The 21782-nt window shown below is 43.8% G+C and overlaps 1 protein-coding gene across 11 annotated transcripts in view; it reads left to right on the top strand.

Annotated features, from left to right (window-relative positions):
* TRIO (trio Rho guanine nucleotide exchange factor) overlaps window positions 1–21782 on the top strand; it is a 3493742-nt gene that overhangs the window by 1513189 nt on the left and 1958771 nt on the right. For 2 of the 11 annotated variants that reach the window (XM_075314982.1, XM_075314983.1), the window contains one exon: window positions 3111–4011. The exons of the other annotated variants lie outside the window; for them this stretch is intronic. In XM_075314982.1, the coding sequence (XP_075171097.1) occupies window positions 3111–3123 (13 nt within the window). In that variant the 3' untranslated portion in view covers window positions 3124–4011. Of the gene's footprint in view, window positions 1–3110; window positions 4012–21782 lie in introns of those variants that run through there. 11 annotated transcript variants of the gene reach the window in all.

A 21782-nucleotide genomic window follows, 5' to 3' on the forward strand; every position in this document is an offset into this window, starting at 1 on the left:
TTACTATCTATAGATGCGGAGAAAGCCTTCGACCGGGTCAGCTGGAGTTTCATGTTGGCAGCGTTGAGACAGGTGGGGATGGGTGACAGGTTCCTTAGAGGAGTGGCCTCCATTTATAGTACACCGTCTGCCAGAATAAAGGTAAATAGGTCCTTGTCCTTGCCAATTAGCATAAAAAATGGTACCTGACAGGGTTGCCCCTTATCCCCCCCTCCTATTTGTTCTCGTAATGGAGCATTTGGCTATGGCCATTAGACAGAATCCAGATATAAAGGGGATAGTGGTGGGAGAGCACCAATGTATAGCGGCATTATATGTAGATGACCTCCTCCTATACATTACACAGCCTCACATATCCTTTCCCTCCTTGGTTAAGGAAATTGAGAACTTCTGACATATAAGTAACTTTAAAGTGAACTATAATAAATCAGAAGCCTTGAATTGTACTCTGCCTGGGAGAGAAGTAGACCTTATTGCATCCAACTTTCCTTTTAGATGGCAGACATCGGCCCTGACATATCTGGGGGTGGCGGTACCACGGGACAGTTCCAAGATTTTTCACCTTAATTACCTCCCTTTGCTGGAGCGCACTATAAGAGATCTTAAACAACTTGATAGACAGAAACTGTCCTGGTTTGGTCGTGTTAACGTCATCAAGATGGATGTCCTCCCTCGTTTTCTATATATCTTTCAAACGGCCCCTATAGCCCTGCCATCTTTTTTCTTTACCAGAATACAGTCAATTATTAACAAATTTGTGTGGGGAGGGAGGAGTTCTCGGGTGTGGAGGAGAGTGTTGAGTAGAGTTAAGGGAGAGGGGGGGCAGGGTTGCCAGACTTTAAAAAGTACCACAAGGCGTCCTTTCTGCTAAGAGTACTGGATTGGCAATTTAATAGGAACACTAAACAATGGGTGAGTCTGGAGCAGGTCTGCTCTGAAACACCCCTGCGGTTCCTCCCGTGGATCACACCGCTTTGGAGGGGATGGATAGCTGGGGAGGCAGAGTTTCTCAGGGCATCCATGAGGGTCTGGGACGTTGAGTGCAGGCAGGGATCTCTCTCAAAGGGTCCTTGTCCACTCACCGATTTTCTCTAACCCGGAGTTCCCCCCAGGGGTGGGAGTCGAGCGTTTCTTATGTTGGAGGAGGAGCGAGGACACACAGATATCCCAGACTTTGCACGGTTTGGAGGTGCCCCCCTTTTCGTCCCTTTTGCTCCCAGAGGGTCGGCATCCAACGGCTTGGCTGGAATACCTTCAACTTAGGTCTTTTTTTTGATGGCTGATAACAGACTTGGGCTTTTTGCGGCCCCGCCCACAAAATTTGAGCAATTATATTTACAGGATCCTCCCGGGCATCTTTTGTCTCTGGTTTACTCCTTCCTGACTACAGAGGCAGACATTGGGGACCTTAAATATATTGCGAAGTGGAATAGAGATTTGGGGACTCCCATTCCTGAGGAGGACTGGAAAAAGTCCTTTATCCTCACCCATAAATTTTCCATCGCCTGCGCTGCACAGGAAAAAAATTATAAGATTCTGACCCGTTGGTACAGGTGCCCGGATACTCTACACGCAATATTTACAGGGGTTTCAGATAGTTGCTGGAGGTGCGGACGGGAGAGGGGGACAATGCTGCATATCTGGTGGGACTGTCCATTGATACAGCCTTTCTGGAAGTCCGTGTTCAAGGCATACTCTGTGATTTGCGAAGAGCAGTTGGTAGGTTCCCCTCAGATGGCATTGCTTTCATTTCTCCCGAGATCACTTAAATCACAGAAAGTGGGCTTTCTGAGATACTGTCTTACAGCGGCATGCATGGTAATCCCGAGATACTGGAGATCGACCGAGGTGCCATCTGTAGGGGATTGGTTTGCGGAGATGGCCATCATTCACAGGATGGAATCGCTCACGGCAGAGACCAATGACTCAGTGGATAAATTCCTTAGGATCTGGACCCCCTGGACCCTGGCTCTTGATTCCCTACCATTTCATAACCTTATTGGTAACTCATAACTTGTGTTACGTCAGTCCAATGTAGCGGCCCGAGTACTGGGCAAGCAATCCCCACCATGCCCTCCCTCCCTTTTTGCTGCTCTCCCCCCCCCCCTTCTTGTCTTTTCATTATCTTTCCCTCTTGCTACTTTCTTTTCTTTCTGGTTCTAGTTAAATCTTCTGGGGTTTTTTCGGCAGTGGCCTCGTTTTGGTTGAGGCGTATTTCTCCTTTGGAAGGAGACTGTTCGTATTATAAAATTTGGTTACATGTCCTATGCGTGCCTTATAGTAGTTAGTAAGAGAAGATGCGTTAGTTAGGACGTGACTTATATTTTCCTCTGTAAGTTGACATGAAGTAATCACTTATTTGAATCTCCTTTTTTTCCCTGTAAATCTTGTTTACTTTAATTAAGAAAAATTAAACATAAAAATCTTTTTGGATATACTGGTGTTTCTGCATCAACTGGATTGGACCGAGGTGTCCTTCCATAAGGAGAGAAATGTACAGTCTTTTTTAAAACGTGGGAAAGCTTTGTCTCTTTGCTACCACAACGTATCGGGGAAAATATTAAAACCTGCTTTCAACAAACAGTGTTGTATCAAGAGCAATTGTTATTGGGAGAAGCACCTATATAGAAATACCTTCAAGTGAATTACTGTATATTGAGATCAAGCTAAAATGTTTTAGGTCTATTTGGTGTCGTGGGTCCCGCATAACCTACAAGTGGGTGAGAGCAGAGACTGTGCTCATATTTCAATGTTTGAAATATGAGTCATACCTGTTGTAAATATGTTACCCCCTCCCCCAATTTTTCCCCTCCATGTACAATGGCTCTACTTGGAATTTGTTTTGCCATTCAACTTTCCATGTCAAGATAGTCTGTGTGGTGCAAAATCTACAGCTATCTCTCGTGCGTATGTATATGTGTCAAGTATGTTCTGTATGTTTATTTGAAAAATCAAACATAAACAGTGTTTAAATAAAAAGTGGGTTAGTTTTCATCCATATTGAAAGTAATTTTTGAATGTTAGTTACCACTTTTTAATCATTAACCAAAAAAGACAAAATCCATATCAACTAATGGACTGTGATGGACTTTGATTACCTTATCTTCCAGGGTCCTTAACTGAGAAGGACTGGATGCTGTACCCTAGAAGAATGGATCCAGATGTCAGTAGTCAAGAATTGGTTATTATTTATATATACACCGATGGCAACAATGTTTTGAACTTTTGTCTTTCAGGCCCCATATCTTACCATCCACTACAGCTTTGAACGTGAGATTATCTTCATTTTATAGACAGTCATATCATACATAAATTTGACTTGCAACTATTTAGCATATGATTTGTTATGCAGATTCTTGTCATGTCACCCCATATTTACTGTTTTGCTCTTACAAAATGTCATTTTTTTTTATTGTTTTGCTAGTATTCTGTAACTGCTGTACGAGGTACGAAGCGTGGCGACATCGTTACCTCTTATCCCCAGGTTGTGACAGGTCTCTCTGCAGCCGCATTAGCTCTGTGATCCCTCCTATTGGAGTTATCAGGTTCTCTATGCCTATGACTGGGGCGCTTTACCTTGGGTGTAGCATTATCTGACCCTTGGTTGGCTCCTTTTTTCTACCATACCACACAGCAGCTCCATCACATTACATTTTGGTGGATGAGGCATTCTAACTAAGTGCATCATATTTATTTTTATATGTACAAAGATATTTCATATGTAATTATTGTGTTGCTCATGCGAATATGTTATTACTGTATGGTGGTTAATTCAATTTATGCCACTCTGGTCCGGTTTGGACACTACTAAAGGCTAGTGTATGTTATTATTATACATTGTTGCAGGTTCCCTTATTATACATATGTATTGTTAATTGTATGTTCTACTCTGTGGACTGCGTTCCACATAGGGTGTGGGGTTTATGGTTACTATTTTAAACTTTTTTTAATTTTTGCTTGTGGTTGGCATCTAATAAATGTGTTTACATTAAAATTTATTGTTAATATTTATTCTCGGTGTGCATGTTTTCATGCAGAGCTTTTTCTTGTTGTGTACAGGGACACTAAGGAATTGAAGGGGATGGGAAATCTTGTATAATGTAGACTGGAAGCAGTCTTATCTTGTGGGCAGCAGAAGCCCCATAGCCAGGAAGATGAAAGCTATAAAAGATGAGTTTTACTGAACAAGCCATCATCCAGGAGGCATACAGGTGTGAGCAAAATAAACTCCTTCTGTTCCTCTGTGACTCCAAATCAATATGATTTGTTCTACAAGTACTCGGAAAGTCAATACAGCACACACATGCTTTGTGGAGTACTCAAAGAATTCTGCCTTATTAGTACATGTAACCACTTTATAGAAGCTCACAGGCAAAGGTCTTTCCATCTGAACTATGCAGCAATAGAAACAATAGGGGCGTGAACAGAAATGTGAAACTTCCCCTCCCATCAGTATTAGCTGAACCCTATGACATCATTTGCTATAGGACAAGATGAACATTATAGAAGCAAATTGTATTGTATTTAGCCACATTCTCCCTTTTTGTGACCAATTATAAGTATATGAGGAGGTATATAGGTATGCGCTATCCACGTCCTCGCGGCTTTCCTACCTGCTTCACCACAGTAAGCTACCTGAATACACATAATTGCATCACAAAACTAATGGATCTCTTCTTGTCTCCGATCTGTAATATACCACCAAGAGTTATTTGACAGGATTTCCCTTAAGGTACCGTCACACTAAGCGACGCTCCAGCGATCCCACCAGCAACCAGACCTGGCAGGGATCGCTGGAGCGTCGCTACACGGGTTGCTGGTGAGCTGTCACACAGGCAGATCTCATCAGCAACCAGTGACCAGCCCCCAGCAAGCAGCGACACGTGGAAGCAATGCTGCGGTTGGTAACTATGGTAAATATCGGGTAACCAACCCGATATTTACCTAGGTTACCAGCGCACACCGCTTAGCGCTGGCTCCCTGCACTCCTAGCCAGAGTACACATCGGGTTAATTACCCGATGTGTAGTCTGGCTATGTGTGCAGGGAGCCGGCACTGACAGCGTGAGAGTGGCGGACGCTGGTAACAAAGGTAAATATCGGGTAACCAAGGGAAGGGCTTCTTGGTTACCCGATATTTACATTGGTTACCAGCGTCCGCCGAAGCCGGCTCCCTGCTCACTGCACATTCAGTTGTTGCTCTCTCGCTGTCACACACAGCGATGTGTGCTTCACAGCGGGAGAGCAACAACTAAAAAATGGTCCAGGAGATTCAGCAACAACCAGCGACCTCACAGCAGGGGCCAGGTTGTTGCTGGATGTCACACACAGCAACATCGCTAGCAACATCGCTGTTGCGTCACAAAAGTCGTGCCTCAGCAGCGATGTTGCTAGCGATGTTGCTTAGTGAGATGTGGCCTTTACACATAAACCTGATTACCTTCAGTAACACAGATTAGCACTTTTACAGCTACATATACCAACAAATAAGACAATGCCAATTACATACAGGTGTGTGTTATCCTTGAAAGTCTCTTAAACCCTTTAACTAATTGCCTGGTTCAGGTCAGAAATTTGTTTCCCACCATGAGTCCTTGTTTGTGTAATGTTGCTAAAACCATCTATCCCTTATTTTGGCTATTTTCCTTATATCATATATCGGTCCCAATCTAGAAATTTCCCAAATGGTCCTATGTGAGATACTCCAGCACTATGTGTGTTGTGACCCTCATTCTGCTGGTGATGTGACTCTTTACATCGGCTTCTGTGTATCCAGATGGGCTTTCCCTCAAGCTACATCGAAGTTTCTGTGGTTAGGAGAAGCTGGATCGGCCCATCTAATCTGTTTGTCACTTGTCTTTATAAGATGATCCAGTCTCCTGGCTTGAGACCATTGTGCTCCTGACATTGATTTAGGAGCTGAAATTGGAGAATACACCTGTTTATCACACTATTTAGTCAATTACATAAGGCTCGTGCATCGCTGGTTAGGTGATCCTACTGTATCTTAAGTATCTGTGGGAAATATGTTTTACTAGGTGCTGAACCAAAAGATATCTTATATGAAGACCACTTTATGAAGAAAGGAAATGCAAGGATTTGTTACATGATTTGCCCATGTTCACCTTTATCTTCTTTCTTCTTACATGTTAATATTGCATTCAGCCTTTCCACCTTCCCACTGCTATGTGGAGGGTGATGAGTGTGGAAAGCTGCTAATTCCCAGATATTATAAAATCTCTATAATGACCTCTGCTACAAAATATGCACTTTATACCACTTCATGAACCCCATTTTTACATACCACTACCACCATGAGTTTTTCAGCAGTAACGCAGTTTTCTACCCTGGATATGCCTCAGATTAAGCCTACAAAGAAATTCACACAACACACAAACTCATATAAAACTACTCATGGTAGGTCATGATCAATTTGCAATCTCTGGAGCAGTAGAGCAGAAGAGGGGTGTTTCTGCAAGGTCTTTACAAGTTTTTCGTACATTATATTAGGCATACGTCTTACAAGACTGGATGTGTCTGGCCGACTGGATACTGAACCCTTATGCCGCCCATACCCTTGTCCACCAAAACAGATATATAACTTTCTTTGTCAGATGTATCAGTCCATGGGTTACCTGGGCCATCACTGAGCAGAGGGCTCATGGCAGAGAAAGCTTACCGCCCTTTATGCACAGACCTTCCTCAGTCATCTGGCTCACTGTGTCTCACACTCCGTTCCTTGTTAAACTGCTTGTTCCTGTAAGGATTTAACAACATGAGGAGTGACAGATGTCATGGAAGTGGATGTGCCACTGAGGTTCTGGTTTATATTGGTAAAAGCTCTCAACTCTAGGCCTTTTTACTGCTTCCTTATTGGCTGCATGTCTGCAAGCATCTCCTCTGGCTCCATCAGTGTCGGCTCAGGTGTAAGCTTTCTCTTCACTATGTCAGGCTCTTTTGATAACAGGGGAGCCTCCATTTGGGCTCATACACACTCTGTGGTATTTATAGATTTCTCATGTGACATTAGGAAAGATCTGCTACCTACATACACATTTGACCATCTTAGGCTATGTGCGCACGTTGCGTTTTTTCCCCGCGTTAACGCTGTTTTGAACTGCAGCGGTTCAGTGCCAAATTGCATTTGATCTGCTTCCCCAGCAAAGTCTATGAGAAGTCCGAAAATTCAATGCACACGCTAAGTTTTTAAACGCAGCATTTTGGATGCCAAAAATCTTGCAGCGGGAAAAAAAGCAGCATGCCACTTCTTTTGTGCGTTGTAGCTGCGTTCTCTACCCATTGAAATCAATGATGTGGGTCAAAATGCAACCAAAATGCACTTGGACTGCATTTTTGTTGCGTTCCGCATGCTTTTTTGACAAGCAAAACGCAGGTCTTTTCAGTCTCTCTCTGTCGATGTCGGTCAATCTCTGTCTGTGGATGTCGGTCAATCTCCGTCTGTCTATCGGTCGGTCTTTTTCTCTGTCAGTTGGTCGCTGTGTCTGTCTGTCTCTCTCTCTCTCTATCTGTTGGTCTCTCTCTGTCCGTCGGTCGGTCTCTCCACCTCTCTCATATTCACCGATCTCCGATCACCAGCGCGGCGTTGCACGGCAGTCACAAAGCTCCGGCGGCTTTTCCTCTTTTGAAAATGTCGGCCGCTCATTATTCAATCTTGTATTCCCTACATTCCCCGCCCACCAGCGCCAATGATTGGTTGCAGTCAGACACGCCCCCACACTGAATGACAGCTGTCTTACTGCAACCAATCACAGCCGCCGGTGGGCGGGTCTATATCTTGCAGTATAATTAATCTAATGTATAAAGCTGAATGTGTGTGTGTATGTATGCATGTATGTATGTCTGGGATTCGCATCTGCACCGTCGCAGCTACAGCCACAAAATTTCACACTCACACGCTTGGACCCCGTGAGCGTCATAGGCTATGTTGTGAGGCGAAATTTTAACCCCGCGCGTTCCAATTTACCAATCAATTTTTCCCCTATCTACATAATGGGGAAAAAGTGAAACGAAAAGTGTATGGACACAGTCGCTTTTACAATCACGAAATTTTGCACAGAAACCTCATGTGAGCCAGGAAACGTCGTAGACTATGTTTTGACAGGAAAATTTAACCCCGCGCTTTACAGTTACTCTCCAAAAAACATGCCTCCATTAAAGTAAATGGAGCCTGGAACTACAGGTTATTAGTAGGAGCTGTGATTTGTTGCTATAGGAACAAAAGACATTCATAGTATAAGAAGCTTATATGTGCGGTAATAAGATGTGCGTTAGTAGAATTTTAACACAATTTAGACGATTTTAAATGAATGGGGATAACTTACTTATAAGTGATAGCAGTAAATGTGGATGAGTAGATGCAAATCCTTGTCACTAAGCGGCCGGCCAATAGAAGCGGAGGGGTGGAGATGAGCGGGACGCCACATCCCGCCCACCTTCTTCCTTCCTCATTGCTGGCGGACGCAGGTAAGGTGAGATTCCTTGTTCCTGCGGTGTCACACATAGCGATGTGTGCTGCTGCAGGAACGATGAACAACATCGTACCTGCAGCTGCATCGATAATTGGGAATGGACCCACCATGTCACCGATTAGTGATTTTGAACGTTTTTGCAACGATTCAAAATCGCTCATAGGTGTCACACGCAACGACATCGCTAACGTTGCCAGATGTGCGTCACAAATTCCATGACCCCAACGACATCGCTTTAGCGATGTCGTTGCGTGTAAAGAGGCCCTAACAGTTTATGAGAGATGCAGTAAGTTTTTATTGTTGGTTGTAGTAAGTTATTCGAAGTTCACTTCAACATGTGGTGTTTGCCTTTATTCTCCTTAAGAGGCACATTGTGGTGGCTGGTTTTTCCCTTTTTCCATATGCTGGACTTGAAATAGGTTTATTGAAATGTTATGGCCCCCCTTTTTTAGGTCACAGGAATCAATACAATGATGATTAACTGGTTATTGCAAAATATTGTTCTTATATCAGTGAGTAATTTTTTTGAGATATACCAGGGTGTCATGTATTCTATGGACAACATTATAGGTGGCAAATATTTTTCTTTTTTAGGCTACAAGCAAGATTTCTCTAATGTGAAATATTTCATCATAGTGAGGCTTCATCTATGTGAAAGACGTCCTGTTGAGAAACCCAATTTACCGTAATTTTCAGACTATAAGACGCACCTGACCATAAGACGCACCCTGGTTTTAGAGCAGGAAAATAAAATTTTAAGCTAAAATGGAGTCATGACACACTGTTATGGGGCGAGGATCTGCTGCTGACACTGTTATGGGGGTAATGTCCCCAAATTCTCTACTAAGATACCCCATCCTGGTAATGATCCTCATGCCTTGTATATACAGTATATACCCCCAACCTGCTCGTATACCCCCATCCTGCTATATACCCCCATTCTGCTTATATACCCCCATCCTGCTCATATACCCATTTCCTGCTCATATACCCCATCCTTGCTCATAATATACCCCCATTCTTGCTCACAGCAAGATGGGCTGCAGTGTGTACATCACCCTGGCCAAAAACTAGTACTCTAGCAGGATACAGCTAAACCCCCACTAAAGTGGAAGCGTCACAGGTGTAGGAGGAGCAAATCACACATACACCTCCATGGAATGGAGGAGGGCGATTGCTAGATGATAAAACTGCACACTAGTGGCTTGCATAGAGCGCTGTTCACATATGCAGATAACACAGTCACAAACTCGCAGCCTATTAGGTGACGCCCATACTATTAGATCAGGCGGGCTGCCAAGCCGTACCCCACTATGTATCATGCACGGACAGACACTCTACAATGCAAGGCCCCATCCTTGCTCATAATATACCCCCATCCTGCTCATAATATATCCCCATCCTGCTCATAATATACCCCCTTTCTGCTCATAATATACCCCTATTCTGCTCATAATATACCCCCATCCTGCTCATAATATACCCCCATCCTGCTCATAATATACCCCCATTCTGCTAATAATATGCCCCCATCCTGCTCATAATATACCCCCATCGTGCTATACACCCCATCCTGCTATACACCCCCATGCTGGTGTACAGCCCGCATCCTGTGGCACATAAAAAAATAAACGTTCATACTCACCTTACCTCACCTTACTCCCTGCAGCATCGCTCCTCCTCCGTCTGTGTCAGCAGCAGCGTCGCTTAGTGGAGCCGTCCCCGTTCCTTTGCAGTACTGCGATCTCCTCCTGGCTGCTGGCGGCCGCTGAGTGGAGCCGTCCCCATTCCCCTGCAGCACCGCGGTGTCCTCCTGGCTGCCGGAGGCTGCATGTGGACACGTGCGCACAGCGATGACGTCATCGCTGTGCGCACCGCTAGTTTCCACTCAGTGGCCGCCGGCAGCCAGGAGGACATCGCGGTGTTGCAGAGGAATGGTGAAAGGTGAGTGTACTGATTCACTGCTCCACGCGCTGATGATGATGCACGGGGGGCAGTGAGTACAGCCGCACATGATCACTCCAGGCTGTAATTGCCAGGGGTGATCATGTGGGCCGGCTGTTTATCCCTCGCCCATCATCCCGCCCACCTGTCAGCGCTGAGAGATGATGGGCAGGATGATGGGCGTTCATATTAAATGAGCGTGGTCACTGCAGGCGCTGCTGCAGCCTGCTCATGCCCCCGATGACCCGCTCCACCGCAGCACCCTCATTCCGTGCAGCCCTACATTCAGACCATAAGACATAAGACAACATTTGGGGGAAAAAAAGTGCGTGCTATGGTCCGAAAAATACGGTAAGTGCAAAATACTTTTATAACCAAAGGAATGTGAATTTATTATCTTCCTGATGTGACATATTGAATTATTAGACATATTTGGATTGGAATATATGTTATAACAATAACCCTGATGAACCCCCACCCAAGGAGGCGAAACGTGTTGGGTAAAATATTGGAGTTTAAGTGTCGAATTGGGCATGAAAAAATACTGGATGTAAAATTCACACCAATAGAGTGAACCACATATCTTCCATTTTGTCTTATATAATTAAAAATACATATAGTGTTAAAATTTTCAACACACACACACATATATATATATATATATATATATATATATATATATATATATATATATATATATATACAGTGCCTACAAGTAGTATTCAACCCCCTACAGATTTAGCAGGTTTACACATTCGGAATTAACTTGGCATTGTGACATTTGGACTGTAGATCAGCCTGGAAGTGTGAAATGCACTGCAGCAAAAGAGAATGTTATTTCTTTTTTTATTTTTTTTTTTAAATTGTGAAAAGTTTATTCAGAGGGTCATTTATTATTCAACCCCTCAAACCACAAGAATTCTGTTTGGTTCCCCTAAAGTATTAAGAAGTATTTGAGGCACAAAGAACAATGAGCTTCACATGTTTGGATTAATTATCTCTTTTTCCAGCCTTTTCTGACTAATTAAGACCCTCCCCAAACTTGTGAACAGCACTCATACTTGGTCAACATGGGAAAGACAAAGGAGCATTCCAAGGCCATCAGAGACAAGATCGTGGAGGGTCACAAGGCTGGCAAGGGGTACAAAACCCTTTCCAAGGAGTTGGGCCTACCTGTCTCCACTGTTGGGAGCATCATCCGGAAGTGGAAGGCTTATGGAACTACTGTTAGCCTTCCACGGCCTGGACAGCCTTTGAAAGTTTCCACCCGTGCCGAGGCCAGGCTTGTCCGAAGAGTCAAGGCTAACCCAAGGACAACAAGGAAGGAGCTCTGGGAAGATCTCATGGCAGTGGGGACTTTGGTTTCAGTCAATACCATAAGTAACGTACTCCACCGCAATGGTCTCCGTTCCAGACGAGCCCGTAAGGTACCTTTACTTTCAAAGCGTCATGTCAAGGCTCGTCTACAGTTTGCTCATGATCACTTGGAGGACTCTGAGACAGACTGGTTCAAGGTTCTCTGGTCTGATGAGACCAAGATCGAGATCTTTGGTGCCAACCACACACGTGACGTTTGGAGACTGGATGGCACTGCATACGACCCCAAGAATACCATCCCTACAGTCAAGCATGGTGGTGGCAGCATCATGCTGGGGGGCTGTTTCTCAGCCAAGGGGCCTGGCCATCTGGTCCGCATCCATGGGAAGATGGATAGCACGGCCTACCTGGAGATTTTGGCCAAAAACCTCCGCTCCTCCATCAAGGATCTTAAGATGGGTCGTCATTTCATCTTCCAACAAGACAACGACCCAAAGCACACAGCCAAGAAAACTAAGGCCTGGTTCAAGAGGGAAAAAAATCAAGGTGTTGCAGTGGCCTAGTCAGTCTCCTGACCTTAACCCAATTGAAAACTTGTGGAAGGAGCTCAAGATTAAAGTCCAAATGAGACACCCAAAGAACCTAGTTAACTTGGAGAAGATCTGCATGGAGGAGTGGGCCAAGATAACTCCAGAGACGTGTGCCGGCCTGATCAGGTCTTATAAAAGACGATTATTAGCTGTAATTGCAAACAAGGGTTATTCCACAAAATATTAAACGTAGGGGTTGAATAATAATTGACCCACACTTTTATGTTGAAAATTTATTAAAATATAACTGAGCAACATAACTTTGACTTTATGCATCTGGTAATAAATCCTGCTCTTATTTGAAGTTTGCAGGCTCTAACTTATTTGCATCTTATCAAACCTGCTAAATCAGCAGGGGGTTGAATACTACTTGTAGGCACTGTATATATATATTATTTGTATATATAATATATATATATATATATATATATATATATATATATATATATATAATATGTCCTACTGTCACATGAGAGATATATTGGAAAATCCACTTGTACATCCCCCGGTGACATATACTCCTCTTTCAGTATGTGGATAATTATTGGATCTAGATAAAATGACTTGTGGTTGATTGATTTTATAATGATTGTACATTTTTTATTTATTCTTGATTGTAAAGTTGACTGGTGGAGTGATATAACTATTCACTTTTTCCAGGGATATACTGCCGGCTGGTCCACTAAATTGTGAACTAATTTGCAATTTAGACCCTTAGTGTATATTTATATAGACTTTCTTTATTTTTTCAAATATTTTTTCTCGAAACCAAAAAAAAAAAGTTTTTAGGAATCCACACGACGTCCCATGACGCTCTCAGCTCTGCTACATGAAGCTGACAGGAGTGGTCACAGACCAGACCGCTCTCTGTCAGCTCCACGCAGCAACTAAAGTGAGCCGCACGATCAGCGATGACGTCAGTCAGGTTACCCGTGGCCACCGTTGGATCCTCCAACTGTGACAGCAAGTCGCCCGAGTGACTGAAGTTAGCTGCGTGATCAGTGATGACGTCACAGGTGATTGCGGTCTCGGGTGGAGGACTACAGCTGGCCGCATGTAACCTGAGTGATGGCAGCGCTGATCGCGCTGCTCACTTCAGTCATTCAGGGGATTTGCGGTCACCGATGAGTCCTTAACGGGTGACCACTAATCAGGACGTGACACAGATAGAGCCGTGTATGACAATGAAGTCGGGTGAAGTTCATCGGAGTTCATTCTCATCGCGCGACTCTGTCTGCTGTCAGCAGCCATGTAACAGAGCTTAATTGCCGGGGGACCGCACTGCAAAAAATGCATCCAAAATGCATCGAAAACGCATGGAAAATGCATGGAAAACGCATGCAAAATAGATCCAAAATGCATGCGTTTTGCATGCATTTATTTTTGACAAACGCAGTGTTTACAGTTTTAGAGGGTACTTTCTTTTCCACATTGCACAGAATGCAACGTGCGCACATACCCTTACTCTTTACCGCTATATGCACTACAGTGATTGAAAATCTACATCTCTTCCTCCTATACCAATAGGTGAGGAGGGAGTGGTTCGGTTTTTTTACCTCATGTTGTGTAACCTCAACTTAAGCCCGCTTTACACACTACAATATATCTTACGATGTGTCGGCGGGGTCACGTCGTAAGTGACACACATCCGGCATCGTAAGGTACATTGTAGTGTGTAGAAAAGAAGCGTATGGGACTCATTCATAAGCCCAAAGGACTGGTTTTAATTTCCCTTTGTTTGTCCAAAACGCGTAAAGCCGCTTGGCAAATCGCATAGCGATTTTTTGGATGACCTGTGTACCTTTCTTTTAAAAAATTCCGAATAAAGTTCCAAGTTTTATTATTACCACCTTGGTGCTGAGTCCCATACGCTTCTTTTCTACATCTATTCTGAATTACGGACCGGCCTGTCCGGGGACTGCGGGCATCCACCTTCGCCTTGAAGACTCCATATGGGTGAGCTGAAATTTTTACCATTGTAGTGTGTAACAGCTACGTGCAATTGCAAATGAACGGTAAAACGTTCATCGCACGCACGTCGTTCATTCTTCATAAATTGAACATCAGGTTGTTCATCGTACCTGGGGTAGTACACATTGCAGTGTGTGACACCCCGGGAACGATGAACAGATCTTACCTGTGTCCTGCGGCTCCCAGCCAGCAATGCGGAAGGAAGGAGGTGGGCAGGATGTTTACGTCCCGCTCATCTCCGCCCCTCCGCTTCTTTTGGCCGGCTGCCGCGTGATGTCGATGTGATGCCGAACGTTCCTCCCACTCCAGGAAGTGGACGTTCGCCGCCCACATCAAGGTCGTATGGAAGGGTAAGTACGTGTGACGGAGGTTAATCGTTTGTGCGGCGCATTCAACAAAATTGAACGTGCCGCACATACCATGGGGGCGGTTACGATCGTATACGATATCGTATGCGAAATTGTAACATGTAAAGCAGGCTTTATCCAGTGTAGAATCAACCAGCATCTTGGTATCTGGCTCCATCTATTAAAAAACTCAGAATCTACATTAGCAATGGGCTCATCTGAGACATGTACAGACCCTGCCGTTTCTTGTTGTATCAGAGCAATCATGCAATATATGTATGTCTGCTGTATCCTTCGTTAGAGATAAAAATATAAAGAAAACTTAAAAGAAAAATTAAAATCAGTGAACAAATTAAAAACTTAAAATAGGTGACTTTCAACATCAGTCATCTTTCCCCTCTTTTTCACTCCATTATTCAAAGCATAACTGGATACAAAACTGTGTGCCACTGGAGTTCTACATTTGGGGCATAAGAAAGTTATATTGTGACTAGATTGTATCTGATTAAGAACACTATAAATATCATGCTATCTGTAAATTTGTAATGGAGAACCATTTCTGTGGACTTTTTCAACCTTGGCTTGAACCACAGCAATGGCTCTGATACAAAAATTGCACCTTTGGTGACAGGTCCAGACTATCTGAATATTAAGCCACAGATCTCTGCTGTAAATCATGATTTTGGGCTTATTTACGCTGCTGTATTTTAGTTTTTGTTTCCTCTGTGAGACTACTCTTTACTGACAGAACTGTATTTTTTTTTGTTTTGTTTTCCTCTGCTGGGAAATAAAAAAAAAAATAGATGACTCAAGACATTAAATGTCATTAAAACAGAATACCATCAAATATCCCCATACTTTAAACTCAATTTTTAATATTATTAAGCTAGATTATTACTATTATTATTATTATTATTATTATTAATAATAATAATAATATAACAATTATTATTATTATTTCTAAAGCAACACAACTTTTGGATAGGAGTAGTCTATATTTGCAAAATTAAGGACATTTAGCAGTGAATTGTGGGCACTTTGTGAACACTGTCCATGTATACTATAACATCTTTATGTCCATGAGGGGAGAAAAAAAAAACCTAAATCCAATAACTACTGGAAGTCTGGGAACAGATATATGTCATCAAAATGACTTTTCCAAATAAATCACCATAAAATGCTTATTTGCAATAAAAAACAATTTGAATAAACAGACTTCATTGCTCCAGTTTCTGTTAAGAAATGTAAACTTGTTGAAAGTTAATTTATTCATTGGTGTAGAATTAGTAAAATAAAAAACTATTGTTAATTACTTTTTCCAATATCCAAAGCTGAGAAAAAATAATTTACAATGAATTGTTAAATGTAGGTAAAACTCTTATGAAAGGGTGTTTTATTTTCATTTTTTTTTCCTGCAGTCCTTTAGTTTCTAACAGACAATAGGACCATGTGCTTTTAGCCAGGTTGGTGGGAGCTGCTCTCTCTCCCTGTAAGGTAAAAAAAAACCTTACTAGCTTTTGTTCTTCAAGTTTAAATCCTGCTCCTCCCCTCAGCCACTTGCAAAAAAAGGCCTTTTTTTAAATTTCCCTCTTTACGAGACAAGTTAACAAGCCCCTCCCTATTAGGCTCCATTTTGTTTTCCTTCCACAAAGGCCACTCAGCACATGCGTCTCTTTGGATCTGTTTAATTCTTCCACAAATGGCAAAATCTTATTTTTTATGATCACATCTTCCTCTAGGGTACGTCATTTAATTTTTTTTTTTTTTATTGCTCTCTCTATTTTATCAGATCCAGTGCTGCAATGGGCTTGAAAATATTGATCCCTGAGTCTTACATCTGCAAATACTCATTTTATCCAATTACCTACTAATTAGATACTCTTTGACAGTCCCGACTCCCAAATATTACTTTATTAATATTTTCAGTCACTTCTTAGTCATCTATTTCACTTCACATTTACAAATTCATCAGTTTTCAACCTACAATTATATCTGACCTGCATATTGTATTTGTCCGAGTAAAGTAACATGCTTCTTATCTTTAGTAAACTGTTTAAATATAATTAATAGTGTTGAGCGAGTATGCTTGTTACTACTCGGTACTCGCACGAGTATCACTGTACTCGGCGGGTACCGAGTAATTTCGCGATACTCGTGCTGTACTCGTGGTCTTCATCCCTGCATGTTGGCGCTCTTTTGAGAGCCAGCCCTCATGCAGGGATTGGCTGGCAGACCACTGCAATGCCACAGCCCTGTTAGTTGTGGAATTGCAGTGATTGGCCGGCCCGCACAGCGTGACCGAGCCTTTATACCGGCGGGCGCGCTGAGCTCTGCACACAGCCATCTCATATTCCCTGCTTTCCCCGCCCACAGGCGCCTATGATTGGTTGCAGTGAGACACTCCCCCACGCTGAGTGACAGGTGTCTCATTGCACCCAATCACAGCAGCCGGTGGGCATGTGTATACTGTGCAGTGAAATAAATAATTACGGGTACTTTCACACTTGAGTTGTTTTCCTTCCGTCACAATCTGCCCTTTTGGAAAACAGCGGAATCTGTTAACGGATTAACTGTTTCCCATAGACTTGTATGGATGACGGATTGTGCCAAAAGGACCTGCGTTGCTTCCGCTGGGCAACGCTCCGTTGCTTCCGCCCAGCGGGAGGAACGCAGCATGTAACGTTTTTTTGAGCAGTGGAATCCTTAGGATTTCACTGCACATGCTCTCTCTGGCTCCCTGGACCCGTAACCAAGATAAATATCGGGTAACCAAGGAAAGTGCTTTACTCAATATTTACCCTGGCCACGTGTGCAGGGAGCCCGACACTTCCCCGCTCGGCTCCGCCCCCTTCCGCACTCCACTCCGCATGTATATATATATATATATATATACACACGCACACACACACTCACCTGTCCTCAGCGCCATGGCCCCACTCGGCTCCACCCACTCCGCACTCCTCCACCCGCACAGATTCTCGGCGGCCGAGCGATCAGCTGATCACCTGGCGCTGGAAGCGATCAGCTGATCACCCGGCGCTGGGAGCGATCAGCTGATCACCCGGCGCTGGGAGCGATCATCTGATCACCCGGCGCTGGGAGCGATCAGCTGATCACCCGGCGCTGGGAGCGATCAGCTGATCACCCGGCGCTGGGAGCGATCAGCTGATCACCCGGCGCTGGGAGCGATCAGTTTACCCACCGTGCTGGGAGCGATCTGCTGATCACCCGGCGCTGCGAGCGATCAGCTGATCACCCGGCTGCAAGGAGCGATCAGCTGATCACCCGGTGGCCGGCTTCTGGGAGCAATCAGCTGATCTTTCACAATAGTCTGCCGCCGGTAAAACTCTAAAAAAAAATAAAATTAAATAAATAATCGCGCTACTCACCTCAGTTGCTGTGTGAAGCTGACAGGAGCGGCGGTGTCTGCTGCAGCTCCTGTCACCTGCATGCAGCAGAGCTGGAAGCGACGCTGGAGGTCTGTGGATTACGCTGGACATGGAGGGCTTTTTGGGGCTTATTAAATTGGTTACGAGGGAATTGGTTTGTGTTTTTTATTTCTAATAAAGTATTTTTTCGGGTGTGTGTGTGTTAATTACTGTAACCTACAGATTAATCATGGAAGGTATCTCGGGGAGACGCCTGACATGATTAATCTAGGACTTTTTGGCAGCTATGGGCTGCCATTAACTCCTTATTACCCCGATTTGCCAACGCACCACGGCAAATCGGGAAGAGCCGGGTACAGTCCCAGAACTGTCGCATCTAATGTATGCGGCAATTCTGGGCGGCTGCTGACTGATATTGTTAGGCTGGGGGGCTCCCCATAACGTGGAGCTCCCCATCCTGAGAATACCAGCCTTCAACTGTCTGGCTTTATCTGGCTGGTATTAAAATTGGTGGGGACAGCACGCCGTTTTTTTTAATTATTTAATTATTTATTTCACTGCACAGTATACACACACCCACCGGCTGCTGTGATTGGGTGCAGTGAGACACCTGTCACTCAGCGTGGGGGCGTGTCTCACTGCAACCAATCATAGGCGCCGAAAAGCAGGAAAGCAGGGAATATGAGATTGTCTAATGAGCGGCCGGCTTTTACAAAAGAGGAAAAGCCGCCGGAGTTTAGTGAACAGCTGTGCAGCGCCGCGGCAGTGATCGGGGAATGGTAAGTAAGAGAGAGGGGGGAGACTGACCGACAGGCTGTGAGAGGGGGACAGACAAGACAGAGAGAGACAGACAGAGCGAGACCGACCGACGGACTGAGGGAGATAGAATGAAAAAAAAAAAATGACCGACATTGCTAGTAAAAAGCACAAAACGTGCGTTTTGGACATCGGAGTGCCACACAATGTTTTTATGTAAAATCTTTCATGTAATAATCTCAAAAAGTAACATACACCAGCTCTATCTCACTATTGGGTATGTGCCCTTAACATTTCCGCCATGAAAATTCATTTTGGTGTCATTTTTGAAGGTTTTCTGGTGAGTCCATAAAAATGGCGTAAAACTCGGACAAAATTGTTCACAACTGTGACTTTTGAGTGATAAATGCTTCAAGGGGTCTTCCCCATGCTGTTGCCATGTCATTTGAGCACTTTTCTGAGACTTTTGTGACATTTTTAGGGTTTCTACATGCTGCCGGGGGTCATTTCATAAAAATACTCGGGTCTCCCATAGGATAACATTGGGCTCGGTGCTCGGGCCGAGTACACGAGTATCTTGGGATGCTCGGCCCGAGCCTCAAGCACCCGAGCTTTTTGGTACTCGCTCATCACTAATAATTAACTTCAAACTTCAGTTTAAAGCCAGGATGCATACACCCGCCTTCATAGTGTGCATGATCCAAACTCTGGGATCATGCGCATTGAGCCGAAATCCCCCGTCGAACGTGATAGCAGCGGAGAGGTGAGTGAGATCATCCTCTGACGCTGCACATTCATTAGCATGTTAGCACACCCACAGGGGGCGTGCTAACATGCTAATGGGCCGACTAGCCAAGGGAAGTAACACCCAGGGGACTAGTCGCTGGCCTCATTAGCATATGATAAAAGAACTGCTTATGGTTCTGGGTGCATATTGGACCTGACAGGTTCATTTTAATAGTTTTTATTTTGTTGCCAAGCTTCTATTTTCTCTGGTGTGACTATTGAATTGGGGTGTAGTGGATTGATTTACACTAAGGAAAGTCTGATTTATATTTAGTATTGAACTTTTGTTCTGTGGAATTGACCAATGATATGAGAAATCAGCATTTGAATGGATATGCAAATGAGACTGAAGTGTTTTTGGCACAAGGAAGCTTTTCCCAAGCTTAAAGGCCCAGTCACACAGAACGACTTATCAGCGATCCCGAAACGATGCGACCTGATAGGGATCGCTGGTAAGTCGCTGGAAGGTCGCTGGTGAGATGTCACACAGTCACACCTTACCAATGATTCAGAACAATACAGGTCGCAGTTGCGACCTGTATAACGATCTCAGCAGTCACTGTGACCCTGTCACACAGTGTCAAACAGAGAGATGCGTCCTGCCCAGCAGGACATCGCCTTTGAAGAAAATGGCCTGGACCATTCGGCAATGACTAGCGATCTCACAGCAGGGGTCTGATCGCTTGTAGGTGTCACACATAACAAGATCGCTAACGGGTTATCTACTGCGTCATAGAAACCGTGACTCATCTGCGATCTCGCTAGCGATCTCGTTATGTGTACCTTTAGACGGTACCTTTAGAATGCCATAGCTTTAATTCCCCCTCTGCATTGCTTCCTTCTGCTTGACTGACAGCTCCTTTGCTTTGTGACTTCAATGAAAGTAGCTATCAGTCAAGCACGGAGGCTAGCTTAGTATCGGTTACTCTGCCACCTGCTTCCACATTTCGATGTAAATTGAACCACTTCTTCCCGACTTCTTCCTCTCACAAAATATATTTTACATCTTCCTTTTTTAATTAAAAGCTTCCATATAAAAATAATCATTTTCATTAAATGATATAATAAACATTATAACAACCTTTTTCATTACAGTTTCTTCATGTATTTAGAGTCTATGACGGCTGTATAGCGGCACAGGCCAGTGTCTAATTCCCAGGTGGTACGGACAGTTAGGGCTCTCCATACCCCTATCTATGCACATTAACCCTATGGGTTAACCGGTTCTAGTACAATAAAGACTCTGACAATTCTTAAATCAATTATTTTATCTATATATTTTTTATACACTTCTTTGTAATTTAACCCATAAATTTTTTTTTTAACATTTTATAACATGGTTTTATAGAAACTTTAATCTTTTTTCCTGATATCCTTTCTCTTTTGGTGTTTTTTAATGTTTTCCTGCTATATGCATCACTGTAGCCCGCCAATTTTTTTTATTTTGGGGGTGTTTCTTATGGGGGTTTTTTTCTCCTTGTCTTGTATTTATGCTGCGATCTCTCAATCAGCAGCAGATATGTTATTTTTGTGCTGTATGTCCTGAAGAAGGGAGCAGAGCTCCTGCAACGCGTAGACACAAGCCACAATAAAGGAACATTCATTATCTTCTCGTCCTTTTGCCTGGTGAATAGCGCGGCATAAAAACCCCTTCTCCATTACTCTCTGTTAAGCAGGAGGAGAAGGCAGCCCAGCGTGGGGAATAGAGTAGGTATGACACATGTTTTAGAAGTGTTTCTACATACCAAAAGCACTTATGCCCATCTCCAACATCCTATCAAAATGTCCTTATCTAATGTGCAAGGCATGGCAGCTTAGTTATTCCTGGTTTTGACCACTTATGTAGTGACTAGTGATGTGCGGGCCCCCACAGATATCCAGGATCGGCATGTCCAATTGGGTTTAAAAAATAAACCCGGTTTGGGCCTGGAATTTATCTCGGATATCTGGCCAGATGCCAGTCCCCATATAAATCTTTGCGGACTGAAATCAGGCACTTTAAAATTATGGTAGAAGGGATAGGGGGATCAGAGCAAGCGCATTATACTTACCAGTCTCCATGTGGCTTTAATTCTACTTCCAGGGCCACTAATTATGCTTCATACATATGCACTGCTTCCCCCACCCACCGGCAGTCTCAACATCTGTGATTGGTTGCAGTCAGACCCCCACCCTGTGTGACAGTGTGTTTGAC

This window comes from Anomaloglossus baeobatrachus, chromosome 6 (assembly GCF_048569485.1).
Source record: "Anomaloglossus baeobatrachus isolate aAnoBae1 chromosome 6, aAnoBae1.hap1, whole genome shotgun sequence".
Lineage (NCBI taxonomy): Eukaryota > Metazoa > Chordata > Amphibia > Anura > Aromobatidae > Anomaloglossus > Anomaloglossus baeobatrachus.